At 52.6% G+C, this 23,990-nt stretch overlaps 12 protein-coding genes across 12 annotated transcripts; 4 read left to right on the forward strand and 8 right to left on the reverse strand.

Moving 5' to 3' along the window:
* Positions 1 to 50: 50 nt before the first annotated feature.
* On the reverse strand, positions 51 to 2,547 carry xlnD (beta-xylosidase XylA; the record flags this gene model as incomplete). The annotated part of the gene is made up of 4 exons (XM_058477012.1): positions 51 to 1,059; positions 1,156 to 1,200; positions 1,257 to 1,900; positions 2,044 to 2,547. 4 exons carry the CDS (start codon positions 2,545 to 2,547, stop codon positions 51 to 53), a joined length of 2,202 nt encoding a protein of 733 aa, XP_058329902.1.
* Positions 2,548 to 3,072: 525 nt separating this feature from the next.
* N7468_007717 (uncharacterized protein) lies at positions 3,073 to 6,052 on the reverse strand (the record flags this gene model as incomplete). Its single annotated transcript, XM_058477013.1, has 8 exons — positions 3,073 to 3,244; positions 3,305 to 3,845; positions 3,905 to 4,144; positions 4,208 to 4,325; positions 4,395 to 4,674; positions 4,732 to 4,807; positions 4,888 to 5,793; positions 5,857 to 6,052. 8 exons carry the CDS (start codon positions 6,050 to 6,052, stop codon positions 3,073 to 3,075), a joined length of 2,529 nt encoding a protein of 842 aa, XP_058329903.1.
* Positions 6,053 to 7,112: 1,060 nt separating this feature from the next.
* Positions 7,113 to 9,540, reverse strand: N7468_007718 (putative ATP-dependent RNA helicase DBP6; the record flags this gene model as incomplete). Its single annotated transcript, XM_058477014.1, has 2 exons — positions 7,113 to 9,026; positions 9,079 to 9,540. 2 exons carry the CDS (start codon positions 9,538 to 9,540, stop codon positions 7,113 to 7,115), a joined length of 2,376 nt encoding a protein of 791 aa, XP_058329904.1.
* Positions 9,541 to 9,906: 366 nt separating this feature from the next.
* Positions 9,907 to 11,639, forward strand: N7468_007719 (phosphatidylinositol N-acetylglucosaminyltransferase subunit A/GPI3; the record flags this gene model as incomplete). Its single annotated transcript, XM_058477015.1, has 5 exons — positions 9,907 to 9,923; positions 9,992 to 10,023; positions 10,077 to 10,111; positions 10,178 to 10,566; positions 10,631 to 11,639. The coding sequence occupies 5 exons, from the start codon at positions 9,907 to 9,909 to the stop codon at positions 11,637 to 11,639; spliced, it is 1,482 nt and encodes a 493-aa protein (XP_058329905.1).
* A 240-nt stretch (positions 11,640 to 11,879) lies between these two features.
* Positions 11,880 to 12,541, reverse strand: N7468_007720 (uncharacterized protein; the record flags this gene model as incomplete). Its single annotated transcript, XM_058477016.1, has 2 exons — positions 11,880 to 12,389; positions 12,446 to 12,541. The coding sequence occupies 2 exons, from the start codon at positions 12,539 to 12,541 to the stop codon at positions 11,880 to 11,882; spliced, it is 606 nt and encodes a 201-aa protein (XP_058329906.1).
* Positions 12,542 to 13,516: 975 nt separating this feature from the next.
* N7468_007721 (ADP-ribosylation factor family protein) lies at positions 13,517 to 14,339 on the reverse strand (the record flags this gene model as incomplete). The annotated part of the gene is made up of 2 exons (XM_058477017.1): positions 13,517 to 14,232; positions 14,291 to 14,339. 2 exons carry the CDS (start codon positions 14,337 to 14,339, stop codon positions 13,517 to 13,519), a joined length of 765 nt encoding a protein of 254 aa, XP_058329907.1.
* Positions 14,340 to 14,869: 530 nt separating this feature from the next.
* On the forward strand, positions 14,870 to 16,567 carry N7468_007722 (uncharacterized protein; the record flags this gene model as incomplete). Its single annotated transcript, XM_058477018.1, has 1 exon — positions 14,870 to 16,567. One exon carries the CDS (start codon positions 14,870 to 14,872, stop codon positions 16,565 to 16,567), a length of 1,698 nt encoding a protein of 565 aa, XP_058329908.1.
* Positions 16,568 to 16,598: 31 nt separating this feature from the next.
* N7468_007723 (chitin deacetylase CDA4) lies at positions 16,599 to 17,018 on the reverse strand (the record flags this gene model as incomplete). Its single annotated transcript, XM_058477019.1, has 1 exon — positions 16,599 to 17,018. One exon carries the CDS (start codon positions 17,016 to 17,018, stop codon positions 16,599 to 16,601), a length of 420 nt encoding a protein of 139 aa, XP_058329909.1.
* Positions 17,019 to 18,265: 1,247 nt separating this feature from the next.
* N7468_007724 (DUF3712 domain-containing protein) lies at positions 18,266 to 19,544 on the forward strand (the record flags this gene model as incomplete). The annotated part of the gene is made up of 5 exons (XM_058477020.1): positions 18,266 to 18,426; positions 18,488 to 18,912; positions 18,978 to 18,992; positions 19,051 to 19,175; positions 19,239 to 19,544. The coding sequence occupies 5 exons, from the start codon at positions 18,266 to 18,268 to the stop codon at positions 19,542 to 19,544; spliced, it is 1,032 nt and encodes a 343-aa protein (XP_058329910.1).
* Positions 19,545 to 19,734: 190 nt separating this feature from the next.
* Positions 19,735 to 20,906, reverse strand: N7468_007725 (mRNA splicing protein PRP18; the record flags this gene model as incomplete). Its single annotated transcript, XM_058477021.1, has 2 exons — positions 19,735 to 19,927; positions 19,993 to 20,906. The coding sequence occupies 2 exons, from the start codon at positions 20,904 to 20,906 to the stop codon at positions 19,735 to 19,737; spliced, it is 1,107 nt and encodes a 368-aa protein (XP_058329911.1).
* Positions 20,907 to 21,316: 410 nt separating this feature from the next.
* On the forward strand, positions 21,317 to 22,162 carry N7468_007726 (SAP18 family protein; the record flags this gene model as incomplete). The annotated part of the gene is made up of 1 exon (XM_058477022.1): positions 21,317 to 22,162. One exon carries the CDS (start codon positions 21,317 to 21,319, stop codon positions 22,160 to 22,162), a length of 846 nt encoding a protein of 281 aa, XP_058329912.1.
* Positions 22,163 to 22,721: 559 nt separating this feature from the next.
* Positions 22,722 to 23,273, reverse strand: N7468_007727 (uncharacterized protein; the record flags this gene model as incomplete). Its single annotated transcript, XM_058477023.1, has 4 exons — positions 22,722 to 22,775; positions 22,849 to 22,964; positions 23,159 to 23,194; positions 23,255 to 23,273. 4 exons carry the CDS (start codon positions 23,271 to 23,273, stop codon positions 22,722 to 22,724), a joined length of 225 nt encoding a protein of 74 aa, XP_058329913.1.
* Positions 23,274 to 23,990: the final 717 nt, after the last annotated feature.

Consider the following 23,990-nt stretch of genomic DNA (forward strand, 5'->3'; position numbering starts at 1 on the left):
TGGCTACTAGTACAGGTCCGGAATGCCAGCCTCCAACTTATTACTGCCTATCACTGTTCCTGCGGCCACTTCGTCAGAACCGTTTCGCAGCCTGTCAATGTGAACGAGACCACAACCGATCGGTCAGTGTTCAGCGCCAGCTCATATTTGCCGGGATACACAATTTTGTTTCCTGAAGAATCCGTCCGGGCGACATTATCTAATGAGACTGGAATCACGAGGGTCTGGCTATCGTGTGGCTGCAACGAGCCGAGACGGTCAAAGCCCACCAACCATTTGTTGGGCAGAGGTCGCGGTCCAGCTGTTGTGTTGGCAAAGAGCATGGCAGTGTAGTCCGAGAGTACATTTCCAGTATTGGTAATCTCCGCTGTGAAGTTCAAGAAGGGGGCTTGCTGTGCCGTCCTGTCTTCGGCATCTGGAAGCAACTTCGCAATATCATAGGAGCAGCTTGCGGCGTGAGACTCTGGAAGAGAGGCATTGAACGTTGTATAGAACAAGCCGTGGCCGAATTCGTACACTGGAGTCCCCGTGTACCACATGTAGGTTTGACCAGGATTAGTACCGTTTGGTCGAAGGCTCATGTCGATGGCGGGGAACTGCTGCGCATATTCGGCCGGGTACTGAGTCGTTGTCAATCGACCAGCAGGCGCACGCGCTCCGGTGATAATATCTAACAGAGCCTGCCCACCAGACTGACCAGGGTACCCACCCCAAATGATAGAGTTCACGTTGGCATTGGCTTGGAGGGATGAAGAATCGACCTGTCCACCTCCCATCTGCAATACAATGAGAGGCTTGCCAAGACTACTCAGCTGCTGAATGAGGTCAAGTTGGTTTCCTGGCCAACTGATACTCTCTCTGTCAAGACCCTCAGCCTCAATGGTGTTGTCTATACCACCGGCAAAGATAATAGCATCTGAGTCCCGAGCAGCAGAAACTGCAGCGGCGAATCCACTGGCATCATCCGACGAAATGTTGGTCCCGAATGCATAATTTACACTCAAGTGGGACGCCTGCAGCGCTGCGAGGGGACTGATCAAGTACGGCGGGGGACCAAAGCTTGAAATGATAACGTTAGCTCTTCTTCATCCTTTTCAAGTGTCCCGGAACTGCATTCCTGCATTTCTGCAAGGAAGAAGGGGGGGGGGTGCTCACTAATTGCCCTGAAGCTGTGTGGTTGCATTGGCCCATGGTCCGATACTGTATGAGGCACTGTCAGTTTTCTGTCCATATTCATCGGAATGCTCTATACGCACAGTGCAACGCTGCCAATGCTCTTGGAAAGCGGCAAAGTCCCATCATTCTTCAACAGAACAATGCCCTCTACTGCAGCCTCATATGAAATATTCCAGGCGTCGGTTTTCGTCACAGAAGACCAGTCAAGGTCTCGGTATAAGCTGGTGTTTCCCTCAAAGTACCCCAAGCGTACAAGGTTCTCATAAAATCGCGTGACTCCGCGTTCGACTCCACTTCGAGAAATCAGACCTTGCTGGACGGACTGGTTGAGATTATACTGATACGAAGTTCCGCAGTTCATATCGTTCCCTGCAAGCATCGAGACTGCGGAGGCGGCTGAAATATTGTTCGCATATCCATGAGGATTGAACACATTGTACACTGAATCACAATCTGAAGTGACGAACCCACCAAACTCCCAGGCATCGCGAAGAAGAGTCTGGAGCAAGAAGGGATTGGCAGAGCTGGGAACTCCATTGACAGCATTGTAGGATGCCATCACGCTGTGTACCTTGGCGTCCCGAACGGCTGCGACAAACTGAGGCGTGAAATATTCCGCAAGGTCTTGTTGAGTGATGCTCAAGTCATTGCCAAGACGCGAATGGTTGCCCCAATTCTCGATATCGTAGCCGGCAAAATGCTTCGCGGTAGCGATAATCTTCAGCTGGTCCGGGTCGACTCCTCCTGTATGCCCGTGATGTACTCATAGGCATAGGTCGAGCACAGGCAATAGGCGTCCTCGCCAGGAGTCTCTTGCCCGCGGCCCCAGACGGGATGCCGGAACGCATTGATATTGGGGGCCCATACATCCAGGCCATATTTCCCCGCATTGTTGAACGCCCTGGCTTGGGTGGAGATGATTTGACCGATTTGGTTGATCAGAGTGCGATTCAAAGCTGACATGGAAAGAATAGGCGATGGGAAGGAGGTCGCCCAGCTATAGGCCCCAGCATCAGAGGTATTGGCGCGATCTAACCCATGCAGCGCTTCATTCCAGACCTGGTATACCGGCAATCCGAGGCGTGGAATGGCCGGAATGTCATTGCCGGTGCTGTTTACCAGCTCCTCGAGCGTGAACAGAGATACCAAGGCTGCCGCTCGGTCCTGGGGTGTTGCTGATGAATTACACACCAAGTTTTGACTGAGTGGACCACTGGTACAGTCGGGAAAGCTCAGCCCTCCAAACACAGCAATGGTCTGCTCATCCAGATCTGGGTTAGGATCTGTCGAATAATCCTTGTACGTAGTATTGTACTGGGCCAGGGCTGGCGCCAGGGAGGCCAGAGCCACGAGAAACACCGAGCGAGCCATATATGAGGAAAGACCGCTTTTACGTTCGATTCGTGTGCTCCTTTAGATTCTTGCTCTATCCCCGCACATTTTATACCCCTAGGAAGCCCCGGGAACACTTCGGATGAATCCTCCACGGGGTATATGCAAGTTCCCCATATTTTCCCCAATCAGGCATCTTTCGCCGCCGATCCTCGAGCTTCGGCAAGACCAAGTGCCTGCGGGGTTCGAGGGGATCGTACGTGCCTGCAGAACGGTCAATTTAGCCTGAATGTGCACGTCAGGCAATAAATCAGGTTTGTGGGGATCCAGGCGAACGGACTGCAAGACAACTTGAATTTGTATGGGGGCTCCACGACTACCAAGGTACGGACATGCCATAGATCATTGGGGCCAGCTAATGCAGAGCTAGTGCTCCTGGTCAATCGCCGGAGAATGACAAAGCCGCTGGGAAACTCAAGCCTCAACGACCATGAGAGCTTCCTTGGAGTTATTTAGGCTAAATTCCCCAGAGGCTAATCATCAGCTCCGTAGTTGAATTCCATACTAGTTCTTGCCCCCATAGTTATGCTTGGAAGCGTCATTTGCCGAATCATCATCGCTCCCTTTTGGGCTGAGTTTTTCGGCTGAGTCTTTCGAAGCTATATCCACTACTAGGCGCAGGGGAAGATTAACAAGGGCTTTGAGCTTTTCACTACCATGGTCCGGTTGGTTGCTTCTTTGCGTGATCAGGATTCATACCGAGAGCTAATAGGAAACCTTGAATACCCAAGCATACTGATCGGCGGAAGCGATGTCCTCGCTGACTGACAAGATCAAGGTCCCATTATTGGTCCTTCTGCTTGGGACTACTGCCCCGTGCATTTTTCCTCCCACGACCCTGACATTGTCCCCTGGCACCCAAGGAATTGGGCTTGAAAGAGCCAAAGTACGGTTGGGTCTCGTAAGGGTATGGACATAGAAGGCCTCTGGAGAGACTGTAAACCTGATGCTGTCGCCTTCCGCGGGTGTCACAAACCAGTAGGTGGTGTTGTAGATGGCCTCCGCATGGCTTTTGATCCATCGGCCGGCTTGGCGGAGATGCCTCTGTTCGACGTCCAAGATGGTTCCATTGGCTGTAGGTCCCACGTCCAGCAGGAAATTCCCATTTTTACTAACGATATCGATGAGCGAAGTGACAATTGAGCTCGCATTCATGTAGCTCGCTAGCGGTGTCGCCCGGTTGAATCCATAGCTAAACGGGTCCATTCCCAGATTGGTTTCCCATTTTCGAGCTTGGACAGCCGGGTATCGGGCATATTCCGGTGTATCGAAGTCTCCTTTACGGTATGGTTTAGTGGCGATTTTTTTTTGGCCTCCGCTAAGAAGGTCTACTTACCTGGAAGTCCACAGCGGGCATTCATCACGACCTGGCGATTCTCTTCTGCAGCTCGATTGAACCAAGCCGAGGCAAACTCAATGGTTCTGTTAGGTCCGCCAATATCACACCACAGGATCTCAGTCCCAAGATCAGCTAGCGCGTTCATCTCGGGAACCATCTTGTCTGTGATATAGTCATTCAGAGGAACCCAGCCGGTGTATGATAGAGTCTGGTTGGTAAACGGATTCGTGGCGTTTCCTTCGCGAGGTCTGGGTTAGGCAATTCTAGCATGCCTGCTCATTGCACAGTCTCAGAACTTACCTCCAGGCCATTGGCCAAATCCGTATTTGTGATAGTCAGGATTGAACCACTCGGGAAGAGAGTAGTACACAGCTCGATGGAGCCCAGGCTGGTACTTCTTCGCGGCATCAAACAGCTCCTGGTAGACATAGCTTGGTGAGTTCCGTCCTTCAGGTGAAGATAGTGGAAAGGAGACCTGTTTACCTACCTGAATTATATTGCGATGTGGACTCATCGCCACAGATGTTCTCGTCGTGATATTCTGGGGAAGATCAAATAGAGCAAAGCCTTCGTGATGTTTGCTCGTTTGGACAAAATAATTGGCGCCGGCATCTGCAAACAGGTCCACCCACTCCTTGGGATCCCAAGCATCGGCCGTGAAGTTCTGGATAAAATCATCATACACGAGGTTGGGTCCGTATTTCTTCAAATGATAGCCATAGACATCAGTGGGATCGTTTGGCCCCAAGCCCAGCCGCCACCAGTACCTGGAGAATCAGCAGTGAGCGCCTGACTGGAATAGGGTCTCAAAAGCCGATTCTTACCATTCAGCGTAATTCTCCTTCGAGCCCACGTTTCCCCATCCGGGAACAGAGTATACTCCCCAGTGGATAAAAATCCCTAGAAAGCATATCGTTAACAGACGGACCGGGGTGAACTTGAGCTTGACGACTCAGGAATAGGGCGAACAGAGTACGTACCATATTTAGCGTTATTATACCAGTTAGGAGACTCGTGGCTGTACACTGACTCGTACGTAGCTTCGTAGCGACCGATTCCATACGTAGCCTGGAATGTATATCTCGCAGCGGTCACGTTATGGCCCTTGATCGCAATGGTAGCGGGCCCCGAAGTCCCGTCTGGCACTCCGTTACGATTTCGGACGCCTATTTCGACGATAGCTTGGTCACCCGGTGAAAGTCGCTTGATCACACCTTCATGGACTGTCTCAAGCCCAGGGGATTCAACCAACACCCGCACAGAATTGTTCCGCAAAGCAAACAGTGAGCCCACATTATTCACCAGCACTTCGACTATCTGGGTCTTGTTTGTTCCTTCCATCCATTTCTGAGTGGATCGAGCGTACTGCGTTTGTAGGTAGACCGACTTGTTGACTCGGGACGATACTGGAAGCATTGACAACGCAAAGATATGGAGTTTGGTCTCAACGCTCGCACCTCCCGGAGAAGCCGAGGCGCCCTCTGTACTATTGGGGAACGTCAGTGCGACAAGGTCTTTTGACGAGTCCAGCCAGTTGGTAGTCTGAAATATATTAGTGCGGTTGTAGTTCGTGCTGTTCTCTGTCAAGTATGAGGTGAATATGAGATCGCCCCCAGCAGGATAGGGCCAATTCGTCCACGCCGGAGTGAGTAGTTGGGCGGCTGTGGTGCTGCCATCTGCGTATGTGGCCAGGACAGTACCAGACGCCATTCCGGACTCCGATGCAGCAAGCATCTGGAAACTGAAATATTTCCCCCGCGCTACATTGATTCTCTGCCCCTGCGTGAGCACATTGTCAAAGCCTGTTGCATTGTACGGCGAAAATCGATAGTGGACTCCGCCATATGAGAAAGTCTCGGGAGGAATTTCCTCCGCGGGGTATGAATCTGTGAATCTTCAGCTTCGAATCCAAAATCCTTCGAAGGCTTTCGGGCTTGGTGGTTACTTACTTCCTTGACCATCAAAGCTTGAATCATTGGGCTTCAGCCCAAAAGCGCAATTGTTGAACCAAGGGCTCAAGTCCACCGGAAAAGAAGGGTTGATGCTAGAGATAGCTTTGAATTCATTCTGGGGCTTGAAGAAAACAGCATGAGTGGCAGTGCCAAAGGCCAGCAGAGGCCATACTACATTCGATACTTTCCCCATCACGTTGAGGGTCTGGTGTCGACCTCTGGGACCCAACTTGCCCTGGCTTGACAGGAGCCATTATCATGGCTTTTAATCTTCGCGCACTAGATCCAGTCGGGTATTTGTATCGGCAATTTAGTCTTGATTAGGTCGCCATTTGGTCTGCGAAGTCCAGAAACTCGATTGATCGGCGTGCGGGGCTGGCGGCATGTTTCCGTCGGGTCATCTTTGGGAGGAGAAGCTAATTGCCCACAGTGGTCTTTGCTTCGTTCTTTTTCTCCGGGAATTCAACTTCTGACAGGGATTCACCTAAGCATTGTCAAGTGATTGGTGGGATTAGGTGGCTAAATCAGGAAGTGCTAGAGTTGCTGGGACATTGCTGCACGCTGATCGATTGCCAACTTTATGATTATCCGAAGTATCGCAGGGTATCTCGCATTATCTTCGGCATGTTAGATATCTTATAAGGCGGCCTTAGTCCGTAGCAGCGTCTTGTGGACCGGGCCAAGCTCAATATGGCTGGTCTAGCTCTCCTTTTCATCGCCTATGCTCTGATATGTACGACAGACGACTGTGGCTCGGGCTGGGCTGGACGTGATTGTTGGATCCTGGAGCTTATCCCAGCTCCGAAGACGAATGGATACAGTCGCACCGATATAGGAATCTCTTCGTGACGTAATGGGATTGTTTGGGACACTACACAAGAAGGCCTCCGCCACCTCTTTTTCTCAAAAAAAAAAAAGAATTTTGCGTGTCGGAGTAGTGGACATCACTTATTCAAGTGCAAAACATGGTTGGAAAAGAAAACTACCATTCTACGATAGATCGTGCTCCGCATGATGAGCCCCGAGTCGTTAAAATACTAGTATTAGAGTAAGACTTCATCATACGGAAGGAGACTGATTAGTAGACTGTTTACGGGACACGTATCACACTACTAGGAGACACCATGTCCGTTGGTGGACAACTTCTTCTCATTTCACATTCAACCAAATGGTGAGAGGCGCTATGCATAAACTATTGGAAGCAATCCTTAAAGAAATATAGTAGTCCTATACAGCTCAGGCTGCATTATTGCCTAGGATGAGGATGATCGCGGCTTAGGCGTCTTGCCAACCTTCACTTCCCGCTCCAATTTATCCAAAGCATCGGCATACGTCGATTGAAGCGCCTTCAGGGAATCAAGCTTCACTTGAACTCGGTTGGCGCCCGCACTGCGTGTGATCCGACCTTCGGTGTTGGCCATGATCTCGTTTGCGAACCATCGTCCTTCGCGATGGGCAACGAGAGTCCAAGCCGAGCCTTCACGGTTGGCACGGGCGGTTCGCCCAACACGATGTACATAAGTCGTGACACTGGTTGGGACATCGTAGTTCACAACGTGCGTTAGGGATGGCAAATCTAAACCACGAGAGGCACGATCGGTTGCCACAATCACGGAGATCCGTCCTTGGCGGAACGCAGTCAAGGTCTTGCGAGATGCGGAAGACTTGTTCGATTTGATAATCGTGCCCATTTGATTGGCGAGGGGACGATGGAGAAGTGATATTAGGCGGAAAAGTCGCGATGCGGATTCAGAAGACTTGGCGAAAATCAATACAGTGGTACGGGGCGCTTTGCCCCGAGGCTCGACACTCTCGGATTTTGATGAGGCTTCAGAATCGGAACCGCTTGATGAGTTAGAAGATTCATCGCTAGACGAATCTGAGTCTGAAGTGCTATCCGAATCCGAACCCGAATCCGACCCAGAAGAAGATGTCTCATCGTCAGATGATTCGTCTGAGCTGGTTTCATCAGAGCTGGTACTGTCTGAATCCGCATCCGACTCTGACCAGGTTGCAGTAGACCCAATTTTGCTATCGACATCGATGTGGATGTGAGATAGAAGCAGGCGCAGCAAGTAAAGAGGCTTCTGAGATTCATCACCCACGGCAACGATATGCTCATGTAACGTAGGAGGCAGGGCAAAGTGGGCATCCGCGTGAATAGCATCTTCAGAGTCCGCTGCTTGATCAGCACCGATGATGACCATCTTCGGGTTCGACAAGCGTAATGAATTGAGCTTCGAAATGTCTCGAGTCATTGTGGCACTCAGGATCACCTTCCTTGGGGGCCTCGTCTCTACTGCAAGGCCAAGAGTGGAGAGCAACTTTCCGCCAGGTCCAAAGGCTTCAGGTGCTTGCCTTGCATCCAGAGATCCCATGACCACGTCGATCCACTCCTGGAAACTTTCATTCAATAGACGATCAGCCTCGTCAATGACAAGCCATTCTAGATGTTTGAGTGTAAAGCCTTTAGTATAGCGAAGGTGGTCTACCAGTCGACCGGGAGTGCAGATGAGAATATCTACATTAGGCTCCTGCCGCTGGACATAGCCAGGAAGAAACCCGGTGGAGTCAACCGCCTCGGTCACGCAATCTTCGAGGCTGAAATCCATCCAGTCATTCCCCTGCAGTCCTCGTTGCTGACGCTGTGCAACAGTTGCGGGATTGTAAATCTGGTCGACACGCATGAGAAGTTTCTGTTCCTCTTTGATGGCGACGTTCCCGACCGCGCTCCCGACATGAAGCCGAGACCCGGACGCACAGAGTTCGCAAGCTTCACGCGCTTGTTTCACTAACTCTCGCGTCGGTACAACAATCATACCTCTCAGGCGAGAAGCAGGTCTTGGCTTGAGAGATGTAACGAGAGGAAGCACATAGGAAAGCGTTTTTCCCGATCCAGTAGCAGCAGATATGCACAAGTCTCCGGGATGGGCTTTGCCACCTTCTAGAAGAAGGGGAATTACCGCCGACTGAACCGCAAATGCCTCTTTGTAGCCATTTTGCTCAAGTGTATGCAATAATTCCGGTTTGATACCTAACTCTGAAAATGGAGCACGCTCCTTCGCCGAGGTGCGGATGGGATTGGCTAACCAGGCGGGGAGGGATGAATACGTAGGAGTTTCTTCCACCTCGGGTGGATTCTCCGGTTGTGGTAATGGCTCCAGGCCCTTTGCAATCACAGGCTCAGCTGTACCTTCAGCGGGGGGGCTCGAGATCGACTTTTTGGGTCTTGAGCTTCTTGCTTGCGGCACTTTTGGTGCGCTCGAATTTGGACAATATTCTTGCATGCTTGGTCTTAGGTTTGTCATCAACTTGATTGATACCATCTGAAGAATCTTCTGCATCAGACTGCGGTGATATTGGTTGCATAGACTCCATATCGTTGTGCGATGCGCTTCGTTTGCTAGAGCTCTTGCGCTTCTTCTCTTTCGACTTGCTTGCGGAGTTTTCCTTGCTGTGTTTAGGCAGAACCGTCATTTCATCTGAAGACAACACTGGCGAATCCTCTCTCCGAGTCGTGCCTTTCACTTTCTTTTGCTTTCCGGTGCTGCTGTCGTCTGTTCTTGCGGAGAGTGCAGCATCGCGTTTTTTGTGTTCCTTGGCGTCAATCGGTGTAACGAGGACGGATGCCTCGATCTCCCGTTTTCGTTTATGGGACTTTGGCTCTGAAGGGCTCGTCATCTTTGTTGGGGGGGAAACCCAGCTACTGTCGATCCAACTGTGATCGTGGGCTGTTCACCTTCCTTGCCGTGAACTGGATGATCAAATTATTGCGGGATCCATGTTTTTTTACTGCCGGCATGAAAGTTTGGGACTAAACTATTCTAGTCTTTCCGCCCGTTCGTCCGCCCATCATCGATCGCGGAGCGCGTCGAATCCATCGACTTTCGACTCTAGAATTGAAAAGCAAAGCCGGGGAGTAAGGAATAGAATAGGACGCCACTGCAGCCTCAAGGCCAGCGGATGATGTCTACGGAATGGAGAGAGTGTTGAAGACCCGGGCTGCCTTATTCTATTGGAATCCATCACCTCAAAGCTACCGCAACCATGCCGTATAACATTGCGTGAGTCCGATTGAGATCTTTTGTATCGTTCGTAGGCTAATCTGGGGCTTTTCCCGCCATGCGCTTAGTATGGTTAGCGACTTCTTCTTCCCTCAGCCGGGTATGTCTCTCCACATGCCTGTCAACCTTTGGTCTCGGTCTAATTCATCATAGGGGGAGTCGAAAGCCACATCTACCAAGTGTCCTCGGTATGCAAGCATATTGCAACATTTCGCTGACCCTTGAGCGGATGAGTCTCTAACACCGATCGTCAGAAATTGATCGACCGTGGACATAAAGTCATCATCATCACTCATGCATACAAAGGGCGAACGGGGGTACGGTATCTCACCAACGGCCTCAAAGTCTACCATGTTCCATTTTTCGTCATCTATCGCGAAACAACATTCCCAACCGTCTTCTCATTCTTTCCGATGTTCCGAAACATCATTATTCGCGAACAGATCGAAATTGTCCATGGTCATGTTAGTCTGAGTAGCTTCTGTGCAGAAGCCATCCTCCATGCTAGGACTATGGGTCTCCGAACCGTCTTCACCGATCACTCGCTCTTCGGATTCGCCGATGCAGGCTCCATTTTGACTAACAAACTCCTCAAGTTCACTTTGAGTGATGTGGATCACGCAATTTGTGTCAGCCACACTTGGTACGCTGGCGAGTGGTTGCTTTATCCTAGAGGGAATGCTGACCGTGTTTTTCTTTTCTTGCAGCAAGGAGAACACCGTCCTCCGAGCATCGCTGGATCCATTGATGGTGTCGGTCATTCCGAATGCCGTGGTTGCAGAAAACTTTCGCCCTTTATCGTACAATCCCCGGGGGTCCCAGTCAATAACGGGATCGCCAGACCCTCGGCCCGCGCCCACACCCATTGGGCCAAACGATACCATTACCATTGTTGTCATTTCTCGTCTTTTCTATAATAAAGGAACGGATCTTTTGATCGCCGCCATCCCCCGAATTTTGGCCGCAAACCCGAATATTCGCTTTATCATCGCAGGCTCCGGGCCGAAGGCAATTGACCTGGAACAAATGCTCGAAAGAAATGTGCTTCAAGACAAAGTGGAGATGCTTGGATCTATCAGACACGAAGAGGTCCGAGATGTCATGGTACGCGGTCACATCTACCTCCATCCCAGTCTCACGGAGGCATTCGGGACAGTTATTGTGGAAGCGGCCAGTTGCGGGTTGTACGTGGTGTGTACTCGAGTAGGGGGAATCCCCGAAGTGCTGCCGCAGCATATGACCACTTTCGCGAAGCCAGAAGAAGATGATCTAGTCTTTGCCACGGGCAAAGCCATCGCAGCCTTGCGCTCGAATAAGGTGCGAACGGACCGATTCCACGACCAGGTCAAAATGATGTACTCTTGGCAAGATGTGGCGGAGCGCACAGAACGTGTCTACCAAGGCGTCACGGGCGATATAAGCCCTGAAGAATTCTATGGCTACTACCCCGGCCAGGGCTGGGAGGCAAGTGGGGACCGTGTCCGCAGTTTCGCACTAATCGACCGATTGAAACGGTACTACGGATGCGGTGTATGGGCAGGCAAGCTCTTTTGTCTCTGTGTGGTCATTGACTTCTTGATTTATGTGTTTCTGGAGATGTGGTTTCCTCGGGCGAATATCGATATTGCGCGGAGTTGGCCCAAGAAGCAGCCTGCCGGCAAGTCTCGAGTCAGCACCGACCGGAGCCAAACCAGGAACCACAGTCTGGGATCATAGTTCCATATATCTCCAGCGTCCACGCGTAATCTCTCGACGGCGGAGCGATTACACCTCCGCAATGCTTTTCGCCTGCCCTACTTCTTAATGTGCATATGATACCCTTGTCTCCAGAAAACCAGATTGTTCATTGGTCTCGTAATGCGCTAGACGATTTCGTGCTCAACCATAAGTGCTCAGATCCCGTGTCATGCAGACGCCCGAAGCACAGTATTCATACATCGAACAAAAAAAAGAAAATTAGTTACGCTTGGTGGTAGGCTCGTACTTCCACTCCCGATCCATGGTCTCGGCGGGCTCTGGGTTCATATTCTCGGCAGCACGGTCGGCCTTGTTGCCGCGAGTACCGGCAGCAGCTCCTTCTTCCTTCTCCAAGGCACGCTGGTCGGGGAACTGGCGTTCGATGCCTCGACCGCCCGAAGAAGCACCCACGCCCTCGAGACCCGATGTCTGCTTCTTTCGGCCGTGGGCTCCATCGTGGGCTAACTCGACATTTGTTTGGCCCTGCAGAGGCTTGCCGAGGCCGGTGTGCACATCTTGGGAAGTCGCGCCCATCAAAGTGTCTCCAGCAGAAGTGTAGGTAGCCTCTTTGTCTTGGCTACCGAGGACGTTGGGGTTGTTGGCTTGACTACCAGTTTCGTCGGCATTGGGTGTGTAGGAGTTGCTGGCGGGGGCGGTCCCCGGAGGGTGTGTCTCCATATGGAATTCGGGGCGCTGGTCGGCTTCGTTGACCTTCACACCGGGCTTGTGCTGGAATGGTACATCAGTATCTGCCTTGCTCCTGCGGAGTTGATGGTCACGCTTACACCCTTAGTGGTCTGAGGAGCGTCGGGGGCAATGGAGGGCTTGAAGGAGCCCTGCTTGGCGTTGGCAACAGAATCAACGTTGTTCAAGGTGCTCATTGTGAAGATGGAATTGTATCGTGCACGAGAGGTACGATGGTAGACAGTGAGGACTCATACACGTTGTTATTTAGCCGCCTCTTTATACTTGCTCACGAGGATACTACTCCAGGTAGTGACGTCAAAGAGAGCACGACTGACTTCATAGTTCGTTAATTGGACCAGTTAACTAACAGCTGCTTCGTTTGGTTGGTGACTAAGCTGTCAACACCCCACTAGTCAGAAAACATGTCTGAGCTCGGAGCTGGATGCATCGATCTGCTCTCGTTTGACGTAGAGGCTTCCTGTGCAGGACCAAGATTGATCGAGCCACTGGAGAGGAAGTGACATCAAGTATGTGGGGAAGAGCCAGAACCCGAATCCTAGCGGACCCAAAGACAAGCTGTCCAGAGCTGCTAGAAGGTGGACTGGGCCCGGAGTGGAATGCTCATGCGTCAGAATCCATTGCTGCCATGTTCAACTGGAAGTTGAGCAAACGCTCTGACTTCATTGCGACAAGGTTATCTGGGTATCATCAGGGTGGGTCTACAGCCTCTCGGCCGCTTTAGGCGCCCATTGGCGGGTGCTGCACCGGCCTATGAACTCCACCGACTTCAAGTTTTTCTTCTTTTTTTCCCCCTTCATTTGAAATCACTGGTGCATGAATTGGAATTCGGCAAGACCGTAGCTGCTGAGAAACCCCTGAGGTACCGAACCCTGGGTTCTCTCTGCGGGTAAAAGGGAGAAGTACTCAGGTACGAACCACAATAGTACCGGGGCCTAGGTAGACGTGCAATCTTATATATTGATATAGTGATATATAATCATCCGGCCCTCTTTAGATTTCGAAGATATAGAACTAGCTATACATCATGATACTCACATTAGAAATTCGATTGGTATATTAATGACAAAAAGTGTGACCATTCACAAAACGCCAGAATGCAAATCATCGGTATGTGCGAAGGGGAATCCTTCCAAAATTCCGACCAAAAATCACCGCATCACCGGGGGTCGACTTTCCTTATTCCACTTGACTCGACTTTGCACCCACTCGACCGCCGCCTGAACCCCCGATCCGAGAAGCGCGCTGACCGGCAGCACACGACTGTCTCTCACCCCGCTTCCGGTCTCACCCTCGAAGACTTTCCGGACAAAGCCCTCCTTGATCCGAACCACTTCCACACAGTCCTCCCGATCCTGTTTGTTGGCTAGAACCAGGATAGGAACCCCGGCAACGTCTGCGTTCTGCAGGACGGACTCCAGCACCTGCCGACATTCGTCCAAGCGCCCAAAGTCACTCATCCCGGCATTGATCCCCACCGTTTGTTCTGTGAACAGCTCGCTCCCGTTGGTAGAGTTTCGCGCGGGGCCAGCAATGGAGCTGGGGCGTCGGCCGGGCGCAGATGGCAGTCGCGTGATATCGGGGTCTTGACCGACGTCGGTACTGTCCACCACAAAGATAATGGCGTGGCAGCTGCTGTAGTAGCTTTGCCAGAGGCCGCGCATAGATATTTGACCCCCAACATCCCATATCTTGAGGTTCATATCGGGTAAAGAGATGGTTGCGACGTTCTGGCCGACGGTCGGGACGGTCTTTCCGGGGTTGGGCGCGGGGGCACCGTCGGCGCGAGGCTGATACAGAGCCTTGATTTGGCTCAGGAGGGTGGTCTTGCCGGCATTGTCCAGGCCTGATAGAAGGACCGAGTATTCTGTTTACAAGGTAAGCGGGGAGCCCCCAATGTTTGGGGACGACGGGGGCGCCTGTACCTTCTTTACTGGTCGCATACAGATATAGCGACTTCGCCAGATGATACATCGCAGGGAGCGCGATCAGATGAGCGGAATCTCAGTCGAATCTCGTCGACGCATACGGGGACTGGAGATCCTTTGGGGAAAGGCTGGAGATCTGGAGCTGCTTCCCCCCCCGGATTAGGAAAGTAGGGTTTAGGGCTGTATCTGATGCAGAGGAGAAGTCCAAGTGGTGACCTTTGAGAGGGCTGGTAGCATCCAGATCAGAGGCCAATTGGTATACGATATCTCCGATCTCCCAGTAAAACCCCCCCTTCTCCCCTCGAGCGGGGCAGCGGGTACATGCATCCGGATTTCGTTCCCCATAAAACGGCCGGGCGAGACGATCGAGTCTCAGTCATCAACCCCAAATCAGCCGGTAACTGTGATTTCATGTCCGTCTGGATTTCCCCACTTTGCCCCCTCCCCACCGGCGTCTCTGGGATTATAGGGTTTATAATCAATCGAAGTGTTTTCCCGTGCATTCCGCCCTCCGCGGAGTGATCGCAACCTTTCCCCCAGAATGCCCCGTATGAAGCAAGTCCTTTGAGACGCTTAATGGAGACGGACGCAGTGGTAGTCGGTAAGCAGCTGCATCGCTGGGATCTGGTGCGAGCCGGGATGCTAAAAAGAAATATTGCAGGCAATGGGCCGTCGGCCATGATCCTGTCCTACATTCTGCATGGCCATATTCCATATTACACTTCAGATCCCCCACATCCAGATCCGTTACTGGATGCCAAACTACAGTCCACTCCGAATATCCTGCAAGCCGATGTGGATGCCCTGACGGCGCACTTCGCGGCGTCGCGCTTGTCCTACTCCACGCAGGCGTTACCCATCAACGTGCTCCTAGATACCCTAGTGCGACCCAGCCTGGATATCGATGTCTCGAGCGACGACTCCAACGTGGAATGGCGCCATATGCCGGAGAAGGCTGTTCCCCACCTGGTGTTCGGAAAGTCCGCGATTCCCGGGGGACAATGGACGGAAGATACGCTCGGCGCCAGCTGGGATATCCAAACGTTGAGCTATGCAGCCATGCTCTCCCTGCCCGGGTACTCGTTCGCGGAGCACTATCAGAAACTGACGGGCCAGGAGTTACCACCGTACACCCGCCCGACAAGGCGCGAGATCACGGATTACTTCCAATCATATCCGGCAGCGGCCCAGATCGATGATGTTTTTAGGTGCGGGGAGGAGTTGAGCGGCATCACGCGCACGGCCACTGGCTTTTATATCAAGTCACACGATCTCCATTGCAAGCGATTGGTGCTCGCGAGTGGAATCTTCTCAAAGGCCCTTCCGCCCGGGCCCGTTCTTCGTCCTTTGCTGCAAACCTCGTCGACCCCCGCAGTGCCCTTACTGGTCATAGGTTCTGGCTTCTCCGCTGCAGATGCGATCCTATCCGCATCTCCAGACCAAAAGATTCTTCACGTGTTCAGATGGTCGCCAGAGGATCGACCATCTCCCTTGCGAGGATGCCACCAGCAAGCTTATCCCGAATATGCGGGGGTGTACCGATTGATGAAAAGGGCCGCGTTGGATGCGGCCGAAACGGAGGGCAACCGACCAAAAACCCGTCGAGTGACATCCACCGGTTTTTGGGAGAGTCGGGATTGGAGTCAATTATATGAAGGTGTAGCCAATGTCGAAGTGACAGCCGTGGACGTCAAGAACGAGTCTGCCATCGTCACGTTCCGCCGCGCTGATGGCTCAGAATTCTCACGTACCGTCGCTGGTCTTGTCTATGCGGCCGGTCGGCGAGGTTCTTTGAGCTACTTAGATACCGAACTCAGTGCGGAAGTCCTCGGGCAGGCGGGCGCGGTAAACGCTCCGATCTCAGCGCAGACGCTCCGCGCGAAGGCGTATGAAAACCTGGAAATCGCACCGGGTGTGCACATTATTGGCAGTCTGACTGGAGATTCGCTGGTGCGATTTGCCTATGGAGGCTGTGTCGATGCAGCCAGGCATATCATCCATGGTTCGACTAGCCAACACCAATCTCCCAGTACCTGCGGAAGTGCTGGGACATCCCATCCCCACTCTCCATCATTGACCGTGATGAACGGCATCGATGGCCACCAGGTTTACCTAATGGTACCTCAGAACTTACGCGGGAGGAAACTCTCAGCAAAGCATCGACCAAGGGGTCTTCTTTTGGCTGGTGGGCAGCCGTTCGAAACATGTGGAGGGATCTCATACGATAAATCATCACATATAGATCTCGTGAGAAACGAGGATGTACTAGTATAGTATCCGAACCTGAAGCCGCACTGCCCAGAATCTATGATGCGGGCAGGAGTGGCTCTTGTAATAACTTTGAGACCGTGACTACCTTGTAGCCCCGACGTCCTAACTCGGGCAGAACCATGCGTAGCATAGGCACAGTCCACTCTCTGCGATCATGGCAGACGATGATGCTCCCCGGCTTGACCATGCTCAATATGTGCCGTGCATTCAAGCTAGGGTATGGTACTTGCGGATCGTGGGGGTAAACGTCCCCCAGCACGAGCTGATAGCCCAGCGTCCCCACCAAGCGCCGCATGCGAGTGCTGAAAAAGCCCGAGCCGGGACGAAAGTACCAGCCCCGAGGACCCTCGGGCTTTCCGGCCCTCCTGTACGCTTCATGGATGACGCCTTGCACAGCCAGCATCTGCTCTCTTAAGGTCGCGTCGGGAAGCGCGCGAGATGGTTCATCGTGCATTGCATGATTGGCCAGTTCATTCCCAGCCGTCACCAGGTCGGCCAATATCTGCTCGGATCCCGGCACTTGACTACCAATTACAAAGAACGTGGCGGTGGCATGGTGAAGGTTGAGAATATCGAGGATCTCCGCTGTTTGAGTCGAGGGCGCGTCGTCGATGGTCAACGCGACCACTTTCTGGGCCACCGGGTGCCGAAACAGCACGTCAGGCCAACGACGTTGAAAGAAGCGAATAAGCACGTCGGGGGGGCTTATAGACCCAGTACAAAGGGAACAATAAACAGAGAGTGGCCAGGGCCAACATGGCACTGCAAGTCACACGCTTGAGACCGAAAGGTTAACGAGCCTCGGAAGATTCCCTTTCGCGTATGTGGATCTTTGTCCGCTCCACCTCAGGCTGTCCGTTGCACGCAAACTGACATTCAAACGTTTATTCCTCCAATCCTAGTAGTTGGTCCCATCTGGCAGCCTACGCAGTATTCACAGGCCTTAAAGTTTACTCCGGGCCCATTTTGAAGCTGAGCCCGAGCACTGCCAGGGCTACGACAGGTATCTTGTGTATTCAAAAGTCGCCTGCTCGGTGGGCTTTAGGGCTTCCAGCTCTTCGGAGGTGCACTTGGTCCTTCGGAGTCGGTTAGCGAGTTTCAGAAAGAGCAAGTCCTTCGCAAAGAATGCAACATGAGCAAGCGCACTGCCCTATTTAGGGGGGACTGTGGCAAATCGATCATAGTGACTTCCCTGTTGCTCTTCGCTGAGCAAAGCCTACGAGCAATTCGGCCCCGCCTGGTCGCTTGGAGACGCAGAGCGATCCGACAAATCTAGCCGAGTCAACAAGTGGATCAGGCTGTCCATCGTCGTAGATTGCTTTCGCGGCAGTTTAGATTGAATCTCTGGGCGTGAGCGCCTGGATAGATCGGGTCCAGGGTCTCCGCAGCCTCGGTGCTCTCCCCATTGGGGGGGCATCGTCGCGCTGATCGCGTATTCGGTGGATCAAGACTTCGCGAATACGTTGCCCGAACACCGAATTGGATGGTTTCACTATGATCGCCGTGCGAGACATGGGTATTTTACCCCCAGCTTACTCCCCCCCCAATATATCGTGCCGAACTCAAGTAAGAACTGGCCGACGGCCTCATGTGAAAGAGCCCCCTGAGATCCACTCTGGCCCTCCCCCGTGGGGTAGATTGTCATCATTGTAAAATAACTAGGCTTTCCCCTCGACTTTAGCGTCTCTTTGCACGTCCATCATGTCCAAATCTGCCATTGACACCGCGCTGAGCTCAGGGTCGGACCTAGATGATGTGGTCAAGCCAACGCTGTGGCAGCGCTTCACGGCTCATATGAAGAAATGGTGGTGGGTGCATGGGATAGTGATTATCGTCGTTGTTCTGGTGACCGTCCTGCCGCTGTGAGTTTCTCCGATTTTGTATTTTGTGAGGCATAACCAATCCCCATCCACGAGAAACCAGAGTCTATGTAGGCGTTCCTCATTTCGCGAACGCGTACATCAACAAATTCCAGTACAACGAGACAGGGTTAGCCATCACCAACCCGCGACCCAATGCCATCCATCTCAGTCAGAAAAGCAAAATCGCAACGGGAGGAGGATTCACGGGGAGCGGCCATCTAGAGCCGTTCAATGCGTCTCTCCGGGAACCGAGCACAAACCAAGAGTTCGCGGTGTTTTCTGTCCCCGAGATCGAGTTCTCGGGCAGCGTCGAGCTGGATATCGACCAAGATCTCGAACTGTTGTGTGTCGACTGTATGTCGCAGCTGGCGATCGCGGCGGCGACGAACCAGAGCCTCTCGGTCTTGGTGAGAGGGACTCCGGACTTGAAGTATGGAGCTTTGCCAACGGCCCACCTGAACATCGACAAGACCATTAAAATGAACGGTAAGAGACCTCCTGCGGCCCTAATGGACTGGTAGGACCCGGGCTAATGTGTCTGTCAATTCCAGGTTACAATGTCACTGGTAAGGATTTCGAGGTCTACTTCGAGCCCATCTATGTCTTAAGCTTACTGCATTGTAGAATTTTTGAACTCCCCTGGGGCTTTCAATGTCACCGGCATCGATCTACTGAAAGAAAAGGTCAATGGGTACAATGTCAACGCCACCATTACCATTCAAAACCCGACCCCATTTACAGTCGAACTGGTAATATGCTGCTCTTCCGGGGTGGGGGGCCAAATGGATCCAGCTAACATCACGGTGACCTAGGGACATATTGCATTTAACCTGACAATAGGAGATGATGACACGCCGCTTGGCTACGTCGATCTCCCCAACGTGATGCTTGAACAGGATGTCAGCAGCACCGTCTTCTGGGGCAGCTTGGATACCGAGAAGCTGATCGACGAGGCTTTGACCGGCTCGGGCACTCTGGGTACAGTGACGATTGGCGTGAAGGGTTACAGCTGCGACTACAATGGGCAGACAATCCCGTATTATGAGGCCGCTATCAAGGCCATCAATGCCAAAGCGACGCTTGATCTCTTCAATTACGCGTCCTCCCTGTTCGATTAGAGCTGGGAGGGTCGGGCAAAAATTCATTCAAGGGTATATGAGATATGGAGATCGCTATGACGCATAGACATTTGGTTATGGCCGATTTGTAATGAGCTAGATACTTCGTGGAAAGGACTCAGCTCGCATAAAGAGGGCACGTAATGCGCCCAATAATAATGGGAAACATCTTGTCATCTCAACCGTGCTTTTAACCCATAATCTGCAACTGATCCTCCGGTGGCCAACGCACCTGAGCAAAGCTCAGGCAGCGCTTGATGCTTTGGAGATACTTTCGAGTGGCTTCGTCGCTCAGAATATGCGCTTGTTGGTCGCCGGCATGCAGCTTTTCACGGGCAGAGCGCTCGTGGATACCTACCATGGTCACACCGATGGGCCATGCCCTAGAAGTTTTCAGTTAGCAACGGAGATATGTGGGCCGAACAAGATGGGCTGAACATTCACTTACGCTTTGCCGATGCTCACTCGCAGATAAGCGTCGTTGGCGTCAACGTATTTCCGCTGTTGCGCCTTATGCACAATCTCGACAATGGGTTCGAGTAAGCTGTCTTCCAGGTCGGCTTTCTCGAATCGCCGGAAGAGAGGCTTCATATTCTCTCGTGATTGCACCATAGCGTTATATGCTTGCCTGCCTTGGAAACTTTCCCGCACGGCGACGTCTCGTTTTGACAGTGCAAGTTCCCACTCGGAGAGAACCATATTGAAATAGGAGGCGAGTTGTCGGAAGAGGAACAGACGATCGTCCGCTTCCTTGGGGATTTTGGCCGGGATGATCATTTGTCCACCCGGCACGGGCTCTAAGGTGGTGGGAATCGGCCCATCCGTCAATTTTTGCGCCATGGCAGAGCGTTGGGCCAGACGTCGATATCGAGCAAGTCTCGCCCGATGATTCTCTCCAAAAAGCTTGGAGGGCTCGCCCATCTCCCGGAGTTTCTCTATCAATTCCTCTTCTGCGATGTCGTCCTCTGTAGCTCCATTGTCGGTGTCGTCGGTGTCTTTCTTCGCTGGCAATTCCGGTAGGCCGAGTCGGCGTCTGCGTTCACGTTCGGCCGCTTCTTCAATGGCCTGTCTTCTCTTCTTCGATTCCTCTGCCAGTCTCTGTTTCTTCTCTTCCCTCTCCCGGCGTCGCTCGGCTTCCTCCTCCTCCGCCTTGCGTTTCTTGGCTAGCCGCTCTTCGCGCTCTTTCTCTAATCGTGCTTGTTCTTCTTTGTAGGCGGCGACCCGCGCAGCTTCCTGCTCTCCTCGCCGCATGTACTTCTTGGTAGGCGCGGGCTTGTCGTCCTTCTGAACGTCGGAATTTGTAGATGGATCCTGCCCTTTGGCTTTGGATATCTCCCTGGACATGAGAGCAGCGAAATCCATGGTGGCGGGGGGCAGAGCAGGATCACTGCCTTGGCGATAATAATTTCGTGACTCGCCCAGTTCGTAGCTTGAGAGGAATGTGCTTTCCGTTCGGGTATGAGGATTTTAGCAAATCCAGACTTGTGAGTTGAGGAGGGCGCAGAGTCTGTCGGGGGGAGAGAAAAAGGTGGAAAGCTGTTTGTCGCAACAGCTCGGGCTCCAACCGTTTCGCGGAGCTTCGACCGCATCGGGACCTTGTCTTTTTTCACGACTCCTCGCGTCCTCTTCTTCCCCCCCACCCACTCCTGGTACCTGGCGCAAGATCTCCTTTCGCAATCGTTACTTTCCAGCTTACATTTAAAGCAGCCAGTGTTTGTCGCGCCTCCTTCAACTTCCTTGTGCTTCACGCGACGTACAAAAAGGCGCCCATCATGGCAGCTCGCGATGGACCCAAGACCATCAACCGCCAGGAAGTCACGCCCTTCCACCTCAAGCTCTTCTATCGCACCAACAGCTTCCACCACCTATCTGACTACAGTATCCCGCCCCCGTCCCGCTACCGGGGCGGCCCAATGAGTGGACCAAATGCGATTCGCGCCCATTCCCCTCCGCCAGCTGCCGCGACACTCCCACCTCACCTCGAGATCTACACATGGCAATCTTGTACCCTCCGAGAACTTTCACAGCTTCTTACAAGCACACTTCCTCATTTGCTGCCCGATCCACCTGTGGGAACGCGCCTCTGCTTCCGCTTGATATACCCCGATGCCAAAAGCGCCGCGATGATGGGCCCCGACGCGCGCGGTCGGTACGTCAGTAGGGAGCTTGGGAGTGTGATAGTCGCGCCACGAGAGAGCCCTTATCGCAATGAGGAAGAAGCAGATGCGGCGGGAGAATCAGTCTCTCGCCCCGGTCCGCTGCGTTTCCAGGGCTCGGATGCCGACAAAGCTTTACAGGACGCCCGCTTTATTGTCGGCGACTACGTGGAGTGTGCGATCGTGCCTCCTCTGGAGGACGGGTCGATTGCTCCTCCACCTCGTGGTGGTTCGGGGTCAGGCCCTGGTGGGGGTGGGATGCGTGCATTCCGGGATAATGGGTTTGGACGGCCTGGCCGTGGCGGTGGTCCTCGCGGTGGTGACCGTGATGGACCTCCAAGACTGCCGCCTGGGGACTGGAAACGAGGCGAACGGCTCCCTGACGGACCGGGGCGAGGGGTGGTCGTCGGGGATGGGCGCCGTACTAGATCACTTTGGAATACTAGGCAAGAAAATGGTTGATCTTCTTGGTATCCACAGCCGTCATCAAAGGGATTACGAGAATTACAGAATTGTACGATTAGTCGAGTGGACGGATACCTCAAATAGTTTTTTTTTAACTGATTTGTTGACGAGCTGACGAGCTGGGTTCCTACAGTGAAGGGGGAGTTGGGAGCAAGACACATGCTTATTTCAAACCGAATTCTGAATGGAGTCATTTCTTTGCAGTACCAGAGTACAGCTTGAGCCCGGTCCCTTGAAGCTGCTTACATGCTAGGGGAGGGTCATGGCAATTTCAATACTTTAACTAGAGTAGGGTCTCTCCAGAGTCTGGCCATCTTGGGCGAAGCGAACAAGGAACAGAAGAAATCAATGCGGTATATGTTTGCTGTACGGTACATAGCTCAGCCACGGTGAGCTCATGGTCGGAAACTTGAAAAGAAAAGGAGGTCGATCTTGTGAAGGGACCTCCCACGGCACCCTCGGCACCCAGTGGGAAAACACTAGGCCAGGCGCGGAATATCGCCATCACTTGGTTCCTCGCAGTCCACGCGAAGACGATTCATCGCGCGCTCATGATTTACCACTCTGCGATGGTATCACCTCTCCGCTTGCCCCGAAGCTCATACTTGCCCTGCATTGGAGGGTTAGTGTCATATCTTTCGGTCCCCCCCCCCTCTTCGGGGTATGAGAAGTCACGCGCATACCTCGGTCTTCAAGGTCAAGTATGTGAGGACACCTGGAATCAGGCCCATGTAGACAAATGACAGCCAGGCATGGCGAGGAGTCCAGCGGAAGTACTTGTAACGGTTGGCATTGAGTTCTGTCGAGAAACGTAGTCAGTGGCTGCTTGTCTGCTTGTCAATGGGCGGGGAAGCCGATCCAGATCTTGCGGTTGCAGTGTCGCGATGGACCCTTTTGTAAGCCACACTCGGTGCACTTTATTGAGACCATGCAGCTGCATATTGGACTCGGTTCACGGGAATGGGCAGAGGACGGGGTGCAAGGATCACGTACCGTAGTATTTCTGGAGAGCCGGGTCAAGGACCAGAGCTGGAGTCAATTGGTTAGCATCAGATCGTCAGCACAGGGACACTCAAATCTTGCACTCACATTTGCTAGGGCCGGCCATTGTTGCGGTGTAATTCAGAGCGACGACACAGACAGATCGATGTCTTCATCTGCGTCGGATGAGGTGAGGTGGGTCACCTGATTCTGATCACGTGATTGGTAGCGGGGAGTGCTGCGAGTACACAGCAAGCTATTTACTTGCATGGCATCGTGGCGAAGTTGAAAGATGTTACCCTAGATTCCAGGTTGAGTAGTTGCATTTCATCTCCTAGTGCTGGTGTATAGCCTGCAACTTGAAATGAATCGAGAAAGTGTTGAAGCGAGAATAAATCATGGTCGTTCTGTAGATCATTGGCCACCAATCATATCGCCCGCATTAGCTGCGTACATCTGCAGCTTGAAACCCCCACGGTTCCGTCTGAATGGGTGAATTCATTTTCCAATTGTGACGCCCAGATGTGTACTGCTTGGAGAGCTATCATATCGTCCGAAAATCCAAATCCATCGTGATCGATTTGCGAACGTGACCTCAGAAGTATCTTTCCCGGTGCTAGTGTTAGCTGTTCCTATATATATTCGGGATACTACTACACTCAATGTCGAGAAACCTTTTCCACAGTATCAATTTGGATTTGGGACAGATGCGCAGCCCCGGCAATTTTTCAAATCCAGTCCATAATTTCAAGCTGTCGATATGGGCATGATCTGCAGAACCCTCCAGCCCCGGACTTGGAGGCCTGGAAGGTTCACACATGGGGCATTCCCCCGGGCCATCGGT

The sequence above is a fragment of the Penicillium chermesinum genome, assembly GCF_028974085.1.
Source record: "Penicillium chermesinum strain IBT 19713 chromosome Unknown utg000005l:1.0-4115287.0:1.0-4118363.0, whole genome shotgun sequence".
NCBI lineage: Eukaryota > Fungi > Ascomycota > Eurotiomycetes > Eurotiales > Aspergillaceae > Penicillium > Penicillium chermesinum.